This window comes from Mesoplodon mirus (assembly GCF_964341445.2).
Source record: "Mesoplodon mirus genome assembly, chromosome: 6".
Lineage (NCBI taxonomy): Eukaryota > Metazoa > Chordata > Mammalia > Artiodactyla > Ziphiidae > Mesoplodon > Mesoplodon mirus.
In genome coordinates, this window is record NC_138982.1 from 101,252,647 (window position 1) to 101,271,510 (window position 18,864).

The 18,864-nt window shown below is 40.4% G+C and overlaps 2 protein-coding genes across 4 annotated transcripts in view; both read left to right on the forward strand.

The window, feature by feature from the left end:
- CPOX (coproporphyrinogen oxidase) overlaps nucleotides 1–6,183 on the forward strand; it is a 66,977-nt gene extending 60,794 nt beyond the window's left edge. The window contains exon 8 of the mRNA XM_082624470.1: nucleotides 4,048–6,183. Within this exon, the coding sequence (XP_082480596.1) occupies nucleotides 4,048–4,100 (53 nt within the window). The 3' untranslated portion in view covers nucleotides 4,101–6,183. The remainder of the gene's footprint in view (nucleotides 1–4,047) is intronic.
- Nucleotides 6,184–6,206: 23 nt separating this feature from the next.
- On the forward strand, nucleotides 6,207–13,638 carry CLDND1 (claudin domain containing 1). 3 transcript variants are annotated; one of them, XM_082624474.1, is made up of 6 exons: nucleotides 6,207–6,342; nucleotides 7,459–7,509; nucleotides 7,734–8,043; nucleotides 10,189–10,299; nucleotides 11,936–12,073; nucleotides 12,225–13,638. In XM_082624474.1, exons 3-6 carry the CDS (start codon nucleotides 7,752–7,754, stop codon nucleotides 12,443–12,445), a joined length of 762 nt encoding a protein of 253 aa, XP_082480600.1. In that variant the 5' UTR covers nucleotides 6,207–6,342; nucleotides 7,459–7,509; nucleotides 7,734–7,751; the 3' UTR covers nucleotides 12,446–13,638. The 3 variants fall into 3 exon arrangements, with proteins under 3 accessions (XP_082480600.1, XP_082480601.1, XP_082480602.1); XM_082624476.1 differs by having other exon boundaries at nucleotides 6,278–6,342; nucleotides 7,466–7,509; XM_082624475.1 differs by lacking the exon at nucleotides 7,459–7,509 and having other exon boundaries at nucleotides 6,225–6,342.
- The last annotated feature ends 5,226 nt before the right edge of the window (nucleotides 13,639–18,864 follow it).

Genomic DNA, 18,864 nt, shown 5'->3' on the forward strand with positions numbered 1-18,864 from the left:
TTTAATTGTATTATTAGAATTTTGCATTCTGCAGCCAGAAGTTCTTCTAGTATTTGAAAAGATAAGGTTGATTCTGGGGCTAAGATATTGAAAAAAATTTTTTTAGATATGTCTCAAGAATTCCACATAAAAGAATTATAAAATGGAAAAGAGTTCATGCTCATACTCTAGAGGAAAACATCTGTCTGCACATTTATTCTGTAGGTCTTAAATTTTCTTTCAGCATTCCAAAGCTGTTAGCCTGCTGATGTAAACTATCTCAAATCTGACTTTCTCAGTAAACTTTGAAGCAGCTGTAGACAAAATGATTTGCTTTATCATATATCGTCACTTTGGATTATGGTAATTAGTGGTAGAATGCTGCAGTATGAGAATACCCATCATGGATCAACAGTATCTTGGGACCCAAGTTAGAAAATAAATTAAGTGTTTTAAGCCAAAAAAGGGAACAAACAGCATAGTACTTGTCTTTTAATAGCTCAAAGTGTACAGAGCTATTATGAGACAGAACCCACAATAAAAGCTGACTAGATAGAGTAGGGGAGGTCATAGTTCTAAATAAATTAGGAACGACAATCATTTTTAACTTTGAATGTTCTTTGAAATAAACATGAGGAAACTAACAGTAAAATAACCAGCTACGCACAGACCAAAACTCAAAAACAACACTGGACACCATAAGCATATGAAATGGCAGTATGAACAAGGTGATGACCAAAAACAAAAGAGTAAGCTGTAAATATCAGTAACTGAATTACAGCACACATGTCACCTCTCAAGAATTGTTTTTTCAGAAACAAAACAAAACAAAACAAAACGCTCAACTTTGCTCCTTCATCCCTGGCAGAGATCATTGTTTTCAGCTTGTGTTCTCTAAGAACTTTTACAACACTGCTTCTAAAGTACTTATTATCTCATTTTACATGGTAAGTTGTTTTGGCGTCTGACCTCCTGAGCTGATCATGAGCAACTTGAAGGCAGAGACCATCGATATCTTTCCATCGGCCTCTAGCTTATAGTATTTTTCTAACTAAAGTCTTTTTTGGGCTCTTAATGTCATTGTTTTGAACCTGTGGATGCCAGACCACATTACACATTAGAGTCATCTGGGATGCCTACTAAACTGTAGCTTGCTGAAGCTGGTTCCAGATCTATGGAATCAGAGTTGTTAGGAGTAGAGTCTAGGACTTTATATTTAATAAGCCCTCAACGTGATTCTTAAACACACTAAAGTTTAGAGTCCCTGTTCTAATTTATACATCTATACATTATGCTTTGTTATTATTTTGGCTAACTTTTTAAAAAGTTTAAAAATCACCTCTAAATTTGAACTTCTTAGAAGTCTTCTGGCCTGGATCTCAGAAATTTTTAGGAATTAATTTAGACTTCTGAACCCTCTCTTATTCTGTGTCCCAATTCCTGAGATATGTTCAGAATTGGCTCAACTGTTGAAAATGGGGAGAGAGTAAGTTTTTGTCCACTGAGGCATCTGCTCAAGTGGATCTACGATCATCATTCAGCCAAAACTGTGACTACAAGCCTCCGCTGCACAGGTGGATTGAAGGCTTTATGTGAATACGGCCACCCCAACTGGCACTATGATATATTACTTCTTCTTTTTCTCTATCAACCACTCTCACCCCCATATTAGAAAGGATTCATTAGATTAGGTAGCACATAGCACAGCAGAAAGAAACCTCTGTTCGTACATGGTCTACTGATATGTCCCAGAATAAATGGCAAAGATCATGAAGCAAACTATTTGTTTTTCATAAATCTTATCAATCAGAGTGATTATATATTCATTTGTTAGAAACACTCTCTTACTTGAGTATCATAACATGTATAACCATTTAAATAGTCCAAATTAAGAGCTCTGTTTATAGTCTAAGAGTGATTTTTTTTTATTCTGACAGTTACTTGGAGAGTTTAGTGCAATATAATGTAATATATCATGCCAAATTAAGTGGAACCTATTTGCTATTGTCAGTGTCCTCCCCAACTTTATTGTTGGATTATTTCCCTTGGTACCTTATATTTATGTAAACAGCAGTGATATTAGTATTTTAGGCACACTTCAGGCTTCTTCATAATAGTTGATTTAATCTGGATTTAGGTTGTGTACAACAAAAATTGTATATTGGTGTCCCTCATACCCAGCACAGTGTCTGGCATACAATAGGTGATCAATAAATGTTTGTAGATCTGGACTGAATTATGCTTGAGTTTTTTTCTTTCTTTTGGCGGTATGCAGCCCTCTCACTGTTGTGGCCTCTCCCGTTGCAGAGCACAGGCTCTGGACGCGCAGGCTCAGCAGCCATGGCTCACAGGCCCAGCCGCTCCGCAGCATGTGGGATCTTCCCGGACCGGGGCACGAACCCGTGTCCCCTGCATCGGCAGGCGGACTCTCAACCACTGCGCCACCAGGGAAGCCCTATGCTTGAGTTTTGAGCCATTTGCATTGAATAAGAACTTTTCACAAACTTCTCCAACAGCTTCTATTTTCCATGATTACTGTGTTTTTTGAAACAGCAAAGGTCTGAGCTGCTGCATCTTTTCTAATCAGAATGCATATAGCCTTCCTCCTTTTTCTTTGTCCATCTGCATTTCCCACTGTCTCTGTCTTCTTGCATATTGCCTTGGCTGGAGGTGTAGGATACATGAATTCCCCAACGAAACTTTAATGCTGTGGACCTATGGCAACCATATTTCAGAGCTACATTATTTTTCTTCCAGCAGAATGATAAGTCATAAAAGTTTAGAGCTTTAAGTGACATTAGTGATCATCTAGTACAACCATTTTACTAATGAGGACACTGGGGCCCAGAAAGAGGTCGTCTACCAAAGATTCACATTGATGATTTTAAAAGAAAGGACAATTTAAATTTCAAGTTCTCATCTACATATGGTCCATCCTCTGTCCTTCAGAAGAATGGACATCTGAACAACTATAGTTTGTTGCTCTGTGTAACATTTGACAGGAATTACTAAAAGGAAAGAGCTATTTTGGATGTAGTTTTCTATTTGCCGTGTCCTTGATTAATTTTGCCATGGTTCTATAGTGAATTGGTACAAAGAAATTCAAAGGTTGACACATCTTTTTGAGGGTAGTTGTTGACTGGAACCCATAATTTGCATATGTTTCTATTTTCCTCCTTTCTGCACTCCAAAGTTCATAAGGAAAACAACCAGGACAAAGCTCTGTGAGGACCTAGATGGGTGGGATGGATGGGGGGAGGGAGGTCAAAGAGGGAGGGGATATATGTATACATACAGCTGATTCACTTCATTGTACAGCAGAAACTAACACAACATTGTAAGGCGATTATACTCCAATTAAAAAAAAACTATATGAGAAAAATATAATGTAGATATATCTTGCTAAACATAATTTTTAATTTCTAAAAAAAGTACAATTAAAAATAATATGTAAGTATATTAGGGAATTTGGTATTGAAGGGAATTCTCACATAAAGTGTTGTTTTGTAAGCACATAATATAAACAAGTTATAATACCTGCATGTCTAGATTTTCGGTTATTTGGTTTGTTTAAAGTATAGTGTAATGATAACACCTTCTTGCTGAAACTAGAACCATCCTTAACAAGTTAAGCCAGAGGTCTAGTTCAACTTTGCTTTTAAATCTAAATTTTGTAATCTGTATTTGGTTGTACTAAATCATCTTTAATATTTGTGAAAATATGTCAGGCAGCTACTGTTTCCCAAACAGTGCAGTAAGAAATGGAAACAGACATTTAACTCCATTAATTCATTAAGGATTTATTTTGCCTATCCACATGACCAGCTGCACAAATAGAAGACAGAAACACCCAAGATGTAGAGATAAATCAGAAATACCGTTGTGTGCTTAGTGGTACTGGGTGTGACGAGATGGTTCAAATCCTCTGGGCTGAGTGGGCAGGATGGTCACAACCTCAAGCATGCAGACACTCCCAGGTCCATACCAAATTGCTGATTGAAATGTGTCTTGTGCATTTCCTAGGCATTCTGCAGACTTAATAGATGAAAGTGTCATCCTTGTTTGCAGGTCTCCCCAGGAACATTCATCTCCTGAATCATGAGGACTTACGTATGCTATGAGCCCAGCCTGGGAATCTCCTGAGCGGAGGTAAGTAAGGATGCCTGAAATCTGGTCCTGGAAAGTCTTTCCTAGTCATCTGGCAGTTAGTCCAGAGGTTCATAAACCTCCTGATGTGAGCAGGGACCAAGATAAATGGCTTACTTCCAGCCTCCAGGGGAATTGAGAGCTTTAAAAAGGTCTTTATACAGTACTGATCCTACTCAAAGATTACAGGTGTTGAACAAATATTTGCAAACACTAATAATTTAACAATTGTTTACTACGCTCCAGGCTCTGGGCTGGGTATTTTATGTGTATTTTCTCATTTAATCCTTACAGTGATCATGCAGGATAGGTGCTACTGTCAACATCATAATTTAGAGAAAAGTAAACTGAGACTTAAAGAGGCTAAGTAAATTGTCTAAAGTCACAAAGCTAGTCAGCTCGCCCCAGTATTCAAGCTTGAAGTCAGTTATTCCCTGGTCTTAGTACCCTTGTTTGTGAACTGAGGTGCTGTCTTCCTCTTCCTTTTTTTTTTTTTTTTTTTTTTTTTTTTGGTGCAGTACGTGGGCCTCTCCGTGTTGTGGCCTCTCCCGTTGAGGAGCACAGGCTCCAGACGTGCAGGCTCAGCGACCATGGCTCATGGGCCCAGCCGCTCCGCGGCATGTGGGATCTTCCCGGACCAGGGCACGAACCCGTGTCCCCTGCATCGGCAGGCAGATTCTCAACCACTGCGCCACCAGGGAAACCCCATTCCTCTTCCTTTTTTAAACTTCTATTTAACCTGGTTTTGTTTACCAGGTGACTTCACTGGAGAGATAGTTCCACTCCACTGGAGAGAGAAGGTAGGGGATTTGTAATGAAGCCAATGGATGAAAACATTTCCTGGTGAATACATGCATTGAGGAGTCTTATTGCACATTAACAATTTGCCTGGGTACCTCCTCCATTTTCTCTAGTTGATGTCTCTGACAAACTTCTCCTATGACCAGATATTCTACATGAAAATCCAGTCATATTTGAATATTATATTCGGCTATTACTTTATTTTAATTAGGTAAAAAACAAATGATATGCCTTCAGTCTGTCAGGGGGGTAGAAATTTAGTATCCCCTTGGGCCTCCCATCTTTCTCCTGTGCTGTGGCCAAATTCTAAGGCATTTGGGGGACGAGGAAGGGTTTGAGAGCCCCTCTGCTGCTTCAGTTGGCCGCCTCTGTAGGTATCTGTTGAGAAACCCATCATTTGCTGTTCTCAGAGCACATTCATGAGTCCACACACGTCACTAAAAAGATGTCTCTGCTTCCTGTCTGTGGATTTCTATGCAGTACTTGAAGGCTTAGAATCATTTTGTTGCCTCTGTGCCATACAGTCATCTGCAGTCTCTGAGGTTGTCCATGACCTTATCTGCTTAAGGCAATATTCTCCAAATTTCAGTCTTTTTCATACTACATACATTTTTTTATTCACTTTTTTTGACATATCTGGGACCCTCAGTATTAACTTAATATTTTTCTTCAACAAATTGTAATTTATTTTAAAAGGAAACTTGACTGCAATAAAGAGAAAACTAATATCACTTGCCACAAAGAGAAAGCAGCCACAAACAAAAACTACATGAAACCCGAAGAATGTCATTACATTCTAGTTGGATACCTTCTGTCAGGTTACATCCTTCTTAGTCTAAACGTAAGCAGTAAAACCAGAAAGACTATCTGCTGCAATGGGAGTGAGGTTGTGGGAGAGAAAATCAATGGGTTAATATTTTAAAAGTACAATCGCACTGCTGTTCATAAGCAGGGTGGTGGTAGGGATAGCACAGGACTGGAAAAATCTGAGTCATATTCGCCACAATTAATGACTAGTAGTGACCGGAAATAGGTTCGTCACAATTAATGACTAGTAGTGACCGGAAATAGGTCACCTTACTCGGCGGACCTCCGTCCCTTCCTTAGTAAAATATAAGAAGCCATCTGCTCAGACTTCCCTTTGCGCACCTAGGGAGCTGAACTACATCTCCCAAAATGTGCCGCGCGGCACCGAGAATGCCGTCCACCGCCTCTCGCAGCTTTTCCTCTGTCCCTCCTACAACTCCCACAAGGCCCCTCGGCTCCGGGGCCAGGCCGGGCCCGGGGAGGAGGCGGAGGCGCAGGAGTTATGGAGGGGGCGGGCTCTGCAGGGAAGTGCGTCAGAAGAGGCGAGGGGAGAGTAGGGTGCTGTGGTTTGAGCTTGAGGGTGAAGCTGGCGGAGCAGGAGGATGGGCGGTGAGTGAGCGGGGCCGACGTCGCCGGGCGGGGGTCGCGTAGCCGTTCGGTGTTTCCAGCCGTTTGAAGAGGGGCCCCCTCCCCGGGGGCGGCCGGGGTTGTGCGGGTTCTGCGCGGGGGCCTGGGGCGGGGCTTTCCCCTTGGCCGAGTGGTCTGGGGAGGGGCCTGCTCGGGTACCTGAGGCCCCTGGCCGGGGACCGCGGAGGGCTGACCCCGCCGCAGCTCCGGCTGGTCTCGACCACCCCCGGCCCTAGGGTGCGCCCCGCGAGGTGACAGCGCCAGGCGTCCGGCCTGGGCGAACCGCCGCTCCCGGTGCTCGGGACCTTTTAAGGTCATTTGAGAGCCACCGGGAGGAAAAAGGATTAAAAAGAATAAAAATACAAACCCAATTTCTGGAGTTATCGTTAATTATTGTAATTGCTCTGATCTCTCCTGAGTCACTTGCCGTTTCCCAAACTCAGCAACCCCAGTTTGCGAGCCCGTTTTCGTGCTCCTTTTTAAGGTGTTTGGCGCGGTCATGGTATATATACTTGCAGTATTTGGCTAAGCTTGATCCGCCTTGAGTCATTTTACTGCGGCCATTTACTACTGCCAGTGAGCCCTGTCCACGCCTTGAGAGTGTTAATATTTGCCTCATCCAGAGTTTTCTTTCTGGCTGAGGAGGGATCATTTAGTTTGCAGATGAGGAGTTTCAGAAGTATAAGGAATGGGTAGAGTAGATAGGAGTGAAGACTTTGGCAGCGTAAAAGAGCTTGGCTTAGCTTTAATGGATTAGGGGGCAGATTGGTATCTAGCATTATTATATGTTGTTATTCTCTTTGCTATGCCGTGCGCCTGGGACAGCCTTTCTTTCTGGGTTAACAAACATTTTCACCTGTCTTTTAAATAGCTCCTTACTCTTAACCTTGTTTTCGAAGGTTTCCCTATGCAGAGGAAACTGGGAGGAGCCGATTTCCTCTGCTTCCTTTTCCTATGCCTTTTCCACACTCAGACCCAGAACACTTAATGCTCTGCAGTCTGTCATTAAAAATGTATGCAAGGTACATTGCTGACTCTGGGCATGTCTATTGTTTGTATCTGTAATGTGTATGTCCATTTCAGTGTTGTCTGTTTTAGTGTGCAGGTGATAGACTAGAGAACAAGACCTCTGTCTCCGTAGCATCCTGGGTATGTGAGCATTCAATAAGTACTTTCATGATAATGAGTTTTGTTTTGAACTTAATTAAAAAATGCTTGCTTCCCTTTTTAATAAAATTCATTAATGATTATACATTACTTTAAAGAGCCTTGGGAGGGGGAATAGGGTAAAGGGTGATTTTGACATAATTCCTTTCAAAATCTGTGTTTGTCCTTGAAGTCTAACTTTTGTTCTTTCTTCAACTTTTAAACAGAGCAGTCTGAATGCCAGAATGGATAACCGTTTTGCTACAGCATTTGTAATTGCTTGTGTGCTTAGCCTCATTTCAACCATCTACATGGCGGCCTCAATTGGCACAGACTTCTGGTATGAGTATCGAAGTCCAGTTCAAGAAAATTCCAGCGATTTGAACAAAAGTATCTGGACTGACTTTGCTAGTGATGAGGCAGATGAAAAGACTTATAATGATGCACTTTTCCGATATAATGGCACGGTGGGATTGTGGAGACGGTGTATCACTATACCCCAAAACACATACTGGTATAGTCCACCAGAAAGGACAGGTATTTCTCTTATTTTAACTTTTGTCTCCTTTACCTACTCTATAATAGAGAAAGTGATGTGATGATGGCCCAGTTATGTATAAGCAGGTTTGTGGGTTCTTTCTCTCCCCAAAGAAAGAAATCTTATGTATCTCTTTTCTCCCCATCACTTCCCTCCCCAGCTTCCATGAATTACCATCGTACTCATTAATGTTGGTTGGATGAGTAACTGTCCTTATCTTGGGAAAATCATTGTAAATCTTCGTACTTATTTACCCACTCATTAAAATATTTGTATTAAACTCACATGTCATGAGAAAATAATTGGAAAAGAACACTGGAAGATTTCAAATACTTAGTAACCGGTAAAAAGGACTAGTATCCAAAATGAAGTCAGCACATATGAGTTGATAGTCATTTTATATGTATCTGTGTTTTAGTTGATATTATCATTTGCCCACTAAATCTTAGAGGATATAATTCGACCAGTTCTGTGTTTAAGTCTGCATATTTGAGACTGTTTTACAACAATCTTGATGGAGTTTTTAGGTTAAAATATCCATTACAGAAGTAAAAAAAAAAAAAAAAACTAAGAAACTGCCTCTCAGGTTTATTTTGTAAGCATTCTTAACATTTAAAAATTTTAATTTCCAGTTATTAAGATGGAAGCTTAAGAGTTCTTTGTAAGGAACAGCTTTCTAAGTTGTTTCTATTTATGACTACTTCTGTTGGGCTCTTGGTGGGAAGCACTGTATTCAAATCGCAGCACAACAGGCTTGAGTTACTATACATCGGAAGGCTGATAGTTGTGATTTTGTATGGAAAAAAGAAAGTAGTTTGGAAAGAGGTGAAAGTTGGTTAAATTTTATTTAAAATGTTCAATTCTATTTATGAGAGCATAGGAGCACTTGATATTTGAATCTTAGCGATCGTTTATTATTCAGTCAACAAATATTTAGTGCATTCTTTCATGTTCCAGGGCCTAGGAGCTTGGAGTACATTAGGGGAAAAAACAAATAAAAATGCCTCCTCCTGGGGAGCTAACATTCTAATAAGGGCTGACAGGCAATAAACAATAAATAAGTATAATAGTATAAACAGAATAAGTAATTATATAGTAGAAGATGACATGTGCTGTGAAAAATACAGCACAATAAAGGGGGTTTGGAAAAACATAGGGAAGGGGATGTTGGTGGGCATAAGTTATGCTATTAAATAGTAAAGGCAAGATACGCTGCAACAAGAAAATACCACTTGAGGAAAGACTTGATAAAGGTGAAGGAGTTGACCGTATGGGTAGTTGTGGAGGCAGGGAGAACCATGTAGGTTGGAAGGAACAACTGCAAGGGCCCTGTGGTGAGAGCATGCTTGAAGTATTCCAGAACCAGCAAGGAATTCCCTGGGCTGGAAGGGAGGGGGCTGGGGGAAGAGTTGGGTATGTGTCAGAGACACATCCTGGGAGAGGGAGTAGGGCAAATCACGCAGGATTCTCTAGGCGTGATGAGGGCTTTGGTTTTTACTCTGAGTGTAATGGAGCCACTGGGGGGCTTTGTGCAGAGGAAAGATAATCTGGTCACCTAGGAAGATGTGCTGAAAACAGACAGGTGGTTGGCCAAGACAGAAGCCAGGAGACTTAGGAGGCTATTGCACCAATTCAGGTGAGAGATGATTATGACTCAAGACCAGGTTGGTAGTACTGAGCAGTGCCTGATTCTGGATATATTTTGAAGGTAGAGCCTCTGGGATTTCCTGATGGAATGCATATGGGCAAGAATGACTCTAAAGTTTCTGGTCTGAGGAACGAGAAGAATGGAATTGTCATTACCTGAAATGGGGAACATGGCTGATGGAGTAGGTTTGGGGGAGAAGATCATAGTTTCTATTTATTTCAGTCTTTGTCCACTCCTTCTTCCTAGTCTTCCTACTACCTATTCTAATTCATTTTACTGCTCCTCCCTGAACCCATGTCTTAAGCCTGCTGCTGAGAACCATTGGTCCTTTGGGCATTGGTGAAGCCTGTGTGTCACTCAGGACCAAAGAGGTTGCTGTCTCCCCTGAGAACATTTTTCCATATCACTTTTTATTTCAGAGAATAATTACTAAAAGAGATTTTTGTTAAATGTTTAAAATTAAAACAACAAGCAATCACTGTTATTCTCATTCCAGAGTCATTTGATACGGTCACAAAATGTATCAGTTTCACGCTAAATGAGCAGTTTGTGGAGAAATTTGTTGATCCTGGAAACCACAATAGTGGGATCGATCTGCTTCGGACCTGTGAGTAGTTTCAATGCAGCAAGACAATTGGGAAAAAAAGAAAATAATTTTATTTCCCTTTTGTTGAACTCTTTTTGGAACAGGATGACGTTGTACATTGTGTCAACTTGAAATAAGGTCTTTAACATTATCCCAGCAAACTCTGTTCTGTTGATAACACATTTTAGAAGTTAGATACGTACTTACCAAATCGCAACTATGAAGTTGAGCAACTAATACGTTGGGTGACAGAATCCAGACCATCCAAAAGATGTTATTAATGGGCCCATTTAAAGAGGAAGTTTAACAGGGATAAATAATACATTTTTATATTTAAGTTAAACACTTCATTTATTTGAGTTCAGATCGGGATATGTGAAAAAAGTTGACTGCAGGCTTTATATGAGTCAACAAGTGTCAGGCCTGCTGAAGTATTGATCCAGTCTTAGGTGGTAGTAACCAAGGTGTAGATGTCAAAAACAAATGAAAGTATTTATTACGAGCATTCTATTCCGTGATGGTCAGGTGGCCTAGGAAATGCTGTCTTCATATTTGGACCTAGTTTCTAGGCTATATAGAGAGTTACTGGAGCTTGCCTGGAAGAATGACCACGTCATGAGAAGGAACATTGAATAAATGACAAGTATTCAATTTTGCATTGTAAATGCATAGGAAGAAGTTTATTACTAACAGAGTTTGAAGGGAAGTTAGAGAAAAGACTTCTATATAGTTCCAGAAAGTAAAACTAGCACTAAAAGGTAAAGTTTGGTTTACAGTTGATGTTACTACATTGATAATAATTAAAATCATTTGAAAATGTAATGGGATGCTTTGTAAAGTCATCAGCTTTTTGTCCCATGTTGTTGAGGGAATTTATGATAATTAAAACTGTGATTTATTGAGTGCCTGGTACATACCAGATCCTCTGCTTTGTGCTTTATGTATATTCGTTTAACAGGTCTTTTATAATCTCTATTCATTTGCTTGTTATTCCTGTCTTAAGATCCTATAAGGACTTAAATTTGTTTGTATGTAGAGCCAGAATGTTTTGCTTCAAATCTGGTTCTACCACTTATTGTGTTACCTTGTACAAGTTATTTATACCTCTTGTTTCAGTTTCCTCATTTATAAAATGGAGATAATAGTAATAGTACCTACTTCATAGAGATTTTGGGGGTTTAATACACAGAGCATGTATAGAACAGTGCCTGACACATAGGAAGCCCTCAGTAACAGTTAATTGTTAGTGTCCTTTTACTTTTTTTTTTTTTTGCGGTACGCGGGCCTCTCACTGTTGTGGCCTCTCCTGTTGCGGAGCACAGGCTCCGGACGCGCAGGCTCAGCGGCCATGGCTCACGGGCCCAGCCGCTCCGCGGCATGTGGGATCTTCCCGGACCGGGGCACGAACCCGTGTCCCCTGCATCGGCAGGCGGACTCTCAACCACTGTGCCAACAGGGAAGCCCGTCCTTTTACTTTTATCAGGAGAAAGTTAACATTGTTTTGAATAATGTGCTTTAGGAAAAAACCTCAATATTAGCATACTTCATTCTCACTTTTTGAGAAAAGTTCTAATTAGAATATGACAGAAATTGCCATTGTGAGAAAACTGAAATCATGGTAACATTTCTTTTTTCTCTCTCTCTTTTTTAAAATCAGATCTTTGGCGTTGCCAGTTCCTTTTACCTTTTGTTAGTCTAGGTTTGATGTGCTTTGGGGCTTTGATTGGACTTTGTGCTTGTATCTGCCGAAGCTTGTACCCCACCATCGCCACAGGCATTCTCCATCTCCTTGCAGGTGGGTCTTGTCACCACACTTAGTTTTACCTACTTCTTGTCTCCTTAGGGATCCCATATTACTGCCCTGTTGTGTTGCCTGGAAAGCTCTTACCATGCTCTTATCTAGCTATGTTTTTTTGTTTTTGTTTTTTGCTAAATTTTTCTCCAAGGTCTGTGTACACTGGGCTCAGTGAGCTGTTACGTTGCTGGAATTGAACTACTCCACCAGAAACTAGAGCTGCCTGAGAATGTGTCTGGCGAATTTGGATGGTCCTTCTGCCTGGCTTGCGTCTCAGCTCCCTTACAGTTCATGGCTTCTGCTCTCTTCATCTGGGCCGCTCATACCAACCGGAAAGAGTACACCTTAATGAAGGCATATCGTGTGGCATGAGTGGGAAGCTGCCTGCTTTACAATTGCCATTTTTATGATTTTTTGATATTAATATTTTCCCTTATCTGCCCCCCAATTGTTTTTAATTTAACTCTTTTTTTAATGGGTATACCATTTTATCCTGAAAATCCATTTTATTTATTCACGCAGACAGTTGTTTCTTAATACCACTGAAATTTACATGGAGCCTGAGTGATTCCATCTTTCAGTCAAACTAATCTAGGTTCAGAGTCCAGACAGAAAAAAAATGGGTAAACTCTTGGCACAAATTTGTGAAAGAAAATTGGTAGTAGGAGGCTGACCCAAAGCAAGTTCTGCTGACGTCTATTGGATAAAGTATCTGTTTAACTGGAAACTCTAGTTTGTTTGGGAAACAATCATTGTCAAAACTTAGGTTCACTTTGCTGTTGTAGATAGCCAGTCAGCCAGAGGTATTAGTGCTATTTTCAAGGACTTAGGCTATCTAAAATAAGGAAATTATCTAAGATCTTTTTCTCTAAATATTGGCATATAATATTGGCACTTCATCTGAGGTGAAATATCTTCAGTTGTTTATCTGTACTGTGTCTGTTTACAAGAAAGGAAGTGTTTACATGGAATTTTAACTTTGTAACTGCAAGAATTCCAGTTTAGCCAGAGAAGAGGATTAACCTTATTTTACTTTTTGTTTTTAAAACTCTCCTTAATACGTCAATAGGATTTTCAGTATCGCCAAACCATTTTGGATTTTTGTTCCTTGCTTCCTCACACACCAGACTTATTAAAAGAGTGCTTTTTTTTTTTTAACACTACATTGGGGTCACAGAGTAAAATTCTCCAACTGCCATATGTTTATTTCATCTAAGTACCATAAAGAAGGTTACACCATAATGACCCTCTGGAGCTAGGAAAACTACCACAAGATGTAAAGCTTTGGCTGGTCATTAACTTCCAACTATGGTCTTTATTTCTTGTGGTGAAATGATGTGCCTTTCCTTGCCTAATCCCTTCCTGGTGTGTATCAACATTATTTAATGTCTTCTAATTCAGTCATTTTTTTATAAATATGTCTATAAACATTGAACTTTAAAAAATCTTATTTATTTATTCCATTACTGTAGTACTTGACAGATTTTAAAAAAATGTAACTTAGTAATAATTTCTTACAAAATCCTAGATCTGTCTTTTTTAAAAAATAAAAAAATGAGAAGAGACTCAGAATTGTGTATAGTGTCTGAGTTGATTAAATCTCAGTACCTTAGGATAAAGAAGTACAGGATTCTGAATGAAGATTTTGTGATTTTCTGTGGGAAATGCATTGTTGCACTATAGGTCTATCTTTATGTCCAGTGTTTGGGTCTCTGTTTTATCTTACAGAAAATGTGGGAACCCCTTGTCCCCATTAGAAAATAAGAGACTATTTCTTATGCTTCAGCGTTTTAAAGCATGTTTTCAAAGTAGTTTTGTGATCATTGTGTATCATACTTAACATGGCTAGTTTTTCATAAAGTCATTTAATGGCTGTGGATGTTTATGTTGTATATTAATCAAGTGGGCTTCTGACTTACAACAAAGCCAGTATTACTCTGCAGCCGATTATTGCCTGTGAAATGGCTAGTTACTCAGTTTTCTACCTCCTCCTAACTTTTTTTTTTTTTTTTTTTTTGTGGTACGCGGGCCTCTCACTGTTGTGGCCTCTCCCGTTGCGGAGCACAGGCTCCGGACGCGCAGGCTCAGCGACCATGGCTCATGGGCCCAGCCGCTCCGTGGCATGTGGGATCTTCCTGGACCGGGGCACGAACCCATGTCCCCTGCATCAGCAGGCGGACTCTCAACCACTGCGCCACCAGGGAAACCCCTTCCTCCTAACTCTTGAAGTTTCATTGCCTTTCAGCACCTTTTGTGGAAGGTAGAAAAGCTAAGTGAACAAAACACAGCACACTTTTGGGAATGAGATTTTAAAATTATTGACCAACATGACATTTTTGGATTTGGAAGTTATTTATTTTATCCCTGCCTCTTGTCACCCCAGAATTACCTGTAACTTACTCTAACACCTGTCTTTAGTGTGCACTGAGGAAGCTTAGTCAGGATCTGACTTTTGAGCCTCACCAGTAGCACCCTTAAATATGGAAAGCTAGCACCATAAGCCCTGGTGCTGAGTATGTGTTGTTTAAGCACATTTCAGAGTAGCTGAGGTCATTCTCTCCTGCAAAGATTTTTTTCTTTGGAATACAAAGGCTTGCATTGTTTCACTTGATGTGTAAATATTACGGTTTTTCAGCTGTCTAATGATTCTAGTCAAGTAGAACCATATGAAATTACTGATATTTGACCATTTTTGATTAATACATAAAATCAGTGGCAAGGAAAGTGCTATTAATCTCTTTTCACCTAATCTTTGAAAGCAACCCCCGAAGTGTAAAAAAATAATTTTCAGATTTTTCAGAATGTGAGTTTTATGGCAACTTAAGAAACATGTTTTAAGATCTTAATTTTATGGTTCCTGATCTCATTTCATGATGTGAATAAATGTCTTCTATATCCTTTTTAGCAAAGACTCATTTTAGAAAATTTCTTAAGGATAGCCATAAACACAGTAAAAGTTAATATAATAAAAAAGGCAGAATTTATTTGTTCAGTTAATATTGTGTGCCTGCTGTCTAGGTCATAATATACTAGGGTCTCGGGAGTTTAATTGTAATGTGTTCAAAGTTTTGCCTGGTCTAAGTATTGGTGTGTGTGTGTTGGGGGGGCGGAGGCAATGGATAGAGTTAAGTCACAGGTGAACTGATTGGTGACTCCAGTGAGAAGAAGGAGTTGACCATACAACAAATCAATTTAGAGTTTGTTTTTCCATTCCAGAGACATTGCTGAATTGCAGACTAGCACTGTTAAAACTTATGTAATATAATATCCAGTCATTTTCAATTATTGTAAAGTAGTGTGAGGGCATTTTAAAATTGAATCCTTCCGTAAGCTTTGACCAGAAATGAAAACAACCTGTTGATTTAACCTGATTTGGCCAGTTGTTTCCCAGCAGCTAAAGGAGCAGGTAATGTGTATAGTGCTGAAGATGCAAATTGTTATTTCACAGGCTCCACCCAGCTCTGTCCTGGCACAGATGGGTGAAGTTTCTTGTCCTCCTTTCAGCCCTCTTCTCTTAAGGGAGTAATGATTCAGACTTGAGAGAACTAAAACAAGGAAACACATCTATATATAGGAATTCTTTTTCTTTTGCTCATCAGGTGTTCCAACACACTATTGTAATGAGATATATTTTTCCCTTGGATCAAATTATGATATATGTCAGTGTCCTGCAAATTCATTGTGTGAAAAGAATAAATTAGAGTAATTATTTGCTCTCTAGAAGAAGAGATTTAAATCCTCTTCAGTGTTAACATTTCTGTTAGCAAACTTGATACATTGACATGCTAACACTTGCACACTTCCAGCAAACTTGTATAAAGCAAGAGCCAATGTATATTACTGTTTACCTTTGCAGAGGTTTAGAAAGACGGGATAAGGAGCGAGAGAATCCTCTTTTGTCTTCACCTTTTAAAAAATTTGAGTTATGGGGTCATGTATCACCTTTCATCTTCAGAGTCTGTCTCAGGATGTGAAATTTACCTCATGTCTCCTACAGCCTTCCAGCCCCTCCCAGTCCTCTAGCCTGTGTTCTTGTTTTTCTCTGCTCAGCTTGTATTGTCATTGGGATGTACACAAGCAGCTCTGAGCCTCTTGTTTGCATAATCTCCCATGGCACCTTCCTTCACAGTCCTTAGTCTTATCTTCACAGCAGAACTATGCCACCCAGTTTTCGTATTCTAAGTCTCAGGGTACCAAAGAGGGCTGCTCAAAACTATTCAGCTGATTCTGTTTAAAAAATTGCTGTTTGACTTTAGTTGCTTGACAGTTAACCCCCACTGCCTGTTGATTTATTACCCTGTAACACACATGTTTTTCAAATCTCTACAAATGTTAGTTGTTGGAAACTTGTATTCTTTTTCTTCAACTTCCGCAGATGGAGTTTATGTTCTCTTTAAGGAGCACATATTGGAATGAACTCTTCCAGTTTCTCCAACACTTATATGCTTCTCCCTACAAAAGAAGAAGAACGTATTAACTGGAGAGATTGCTGGTAGCATGGCATCCACAAAAAGCAAAGTGTATAGTGGTTAAGTATCCAGCTCAGGAGAGACAGCATACTAAGTTTGTAATCCCAGGTCTGTCACTTAGCCTTTCCAAGTCCCACTTCTCCCATCTGTGAAATGCTATGCTTATCATACCTGCCTCATAGAGTTGTAATGAGGATATTGCTCAGCATAAAGTAGCCACTCAGAAATGCTTGACTGGCTGCATTAAGAGTGGATGGGGTTACCCCTAGTGACCTGCCCACCCCACGGGGTGGTTCTCAGTCTGTGCTGCATATTGGAGTTGCCTAGAGAACTCCAGAAAATACTTGTGCGCTAGAGATTCTGATTCAGTCCGTCTGAGGTGTAGCTAGGTCACTGATATTTTTAAACCTTTCCAAGTGATTCCAGTGAATAGCTATGTTTGAAAACTGTGTGTGAAAGCTACATTTAAAAGCAAGAAATAGGATTCTCTCTTGGCAGATTGTTAGACAGTGGGCTTTGTAGAGTAAACAGACCTGGCATGCTGCCTGCCTTCTAGAAGCTATTTCTTTCCCGTGCTTTCAGGCACTCTCTTCTGCTGACATCTGGCTCTTTGAGATGGGCCCCAATCCATCACACCACTGCTAGCTGGTGAGGTACCAAGAGTCTACCTGCAGCCCAGGACACTCCAGTGGCTGGTCCTAAGGTTCAGATTTGGCCGGAGGTAATAGAAAGCCTCATTTGTTTTGGCTTCAATTCCAAATTACTTTCTTTAATTCAGTACTTTCAGGGACCCTGTAGTGGGGGGGTGACTAGGCCTCCATAAAAAAGGTGAATACTGTGATCCTTGTCTGTTTATCAGTTCATTGCATTACTTCTCTTGATTAGAACCAGAAAGGACAGAGGTATGAGTAACTGACATTAACCTCTACACAAGCCAGAAATGCTTGAGAATGAACATATAAAATGAAGATGAACTAGGACTTGCCTTGATAGGTTGTTGTAAGGGTTAGATAAGAAGGTACATAGATCCTGAAACATCAGAGGTCAGTAAGTACTAGGTACTGTTAGGAGACGAAGGCAGCACAAGTGGAGGAGGGTAGCCCTTGCCCGGCCTGTGTGGTCAGTCTCTGCTGGAGCTGGAGCTGCTGTGGCTTGTCCTGTGGCTGCACTCCAGCAGGGCTTAGCGCAGGGCCGGAGGCTACAGTATCGGGGAGAATCTAGTTTCCTGTTAAGGTTCACTTCAAAACAGGTAGAGCTTCATTACAGACAGGCTCTTTAACCATTCTTGCATGTCATAATGGAAGGTTTTTTTTAAAAGATTGTGTTGTTATCCTTTTTCCCAAACAGGTCTGCACCAGTGTGGGATTTTTTGGTCTTTCAATGATTTTGCTAAGCATCGGTTGGTGATTTAAGGTTAGCTGCATCAAAAATCTGTCTTTATCTTGTTTAAATGGGATCCAGGTCCACTGAGAGAACAAGAGGAACTTGGATTCCTGTGGCTTGTTCTCAGGCTCCTGAAATGAACTACTACCACATGCAATACAATTTGGTTTGGACGGTTCATTTTAAGTGCTGAGGGTAGCAGTGGATTTCAGGGACACACGTCATAGGGCCAGACACTGAGCGTTATTCATGAACACTTATAATAAGTTGCAAAGTGGCACTTTTCTTGCCCTGCCGGGACTTAAAGGAGCATTCAAAGGTATGAAAGATAAGAAATTATCTAAAAAATATCTAGAAAGAATTCAAACACTCGGGGCTAAGACTTCTTCCAGGACTTGTTTAGGGACAGCAGCATCCACTTTTATTATCATAACTATCCAACCATCCCCCATGGCAGTGGTCCCTTTCTCTTCCCATTTGAAATAAAAAGATGACAGGAGGAAGGAAAGGGAGGAAAAGGCCTTGAGTCTTTGCGTGGAGGGTGCTGCGGCCCGTCTCTGCCTCCATGGATCCCATCCCCCAACTATTAGCCTCCTAGGTGGACAAGCAGAGCTACTCTAGTTAACACATGACTTTCACATCTAAATCACATGCTTCGAACTTAGACATTTGCTTATAACCCCAGCTCTTCTTTTACTGCGTGAGAACCTTTGGGAAAATTATAACACTTCTGAGGTCTCAGTGGGATAATAAAGTCCACTTTTCATGTTTGCTGTGAGGCTTAAATAACATAATACATGTAAAGCACTCAGCGCGGTGTCCAGCGCATCTCAATAAATGGTAATCATAATTGATCAGCAGATGATTTCGGGTTCCCAGCCCTGCCTTGTCTCCTATGCTTTAGGTTTAAATGTCTAACTGCCTTCAAGGCAGCTCCAT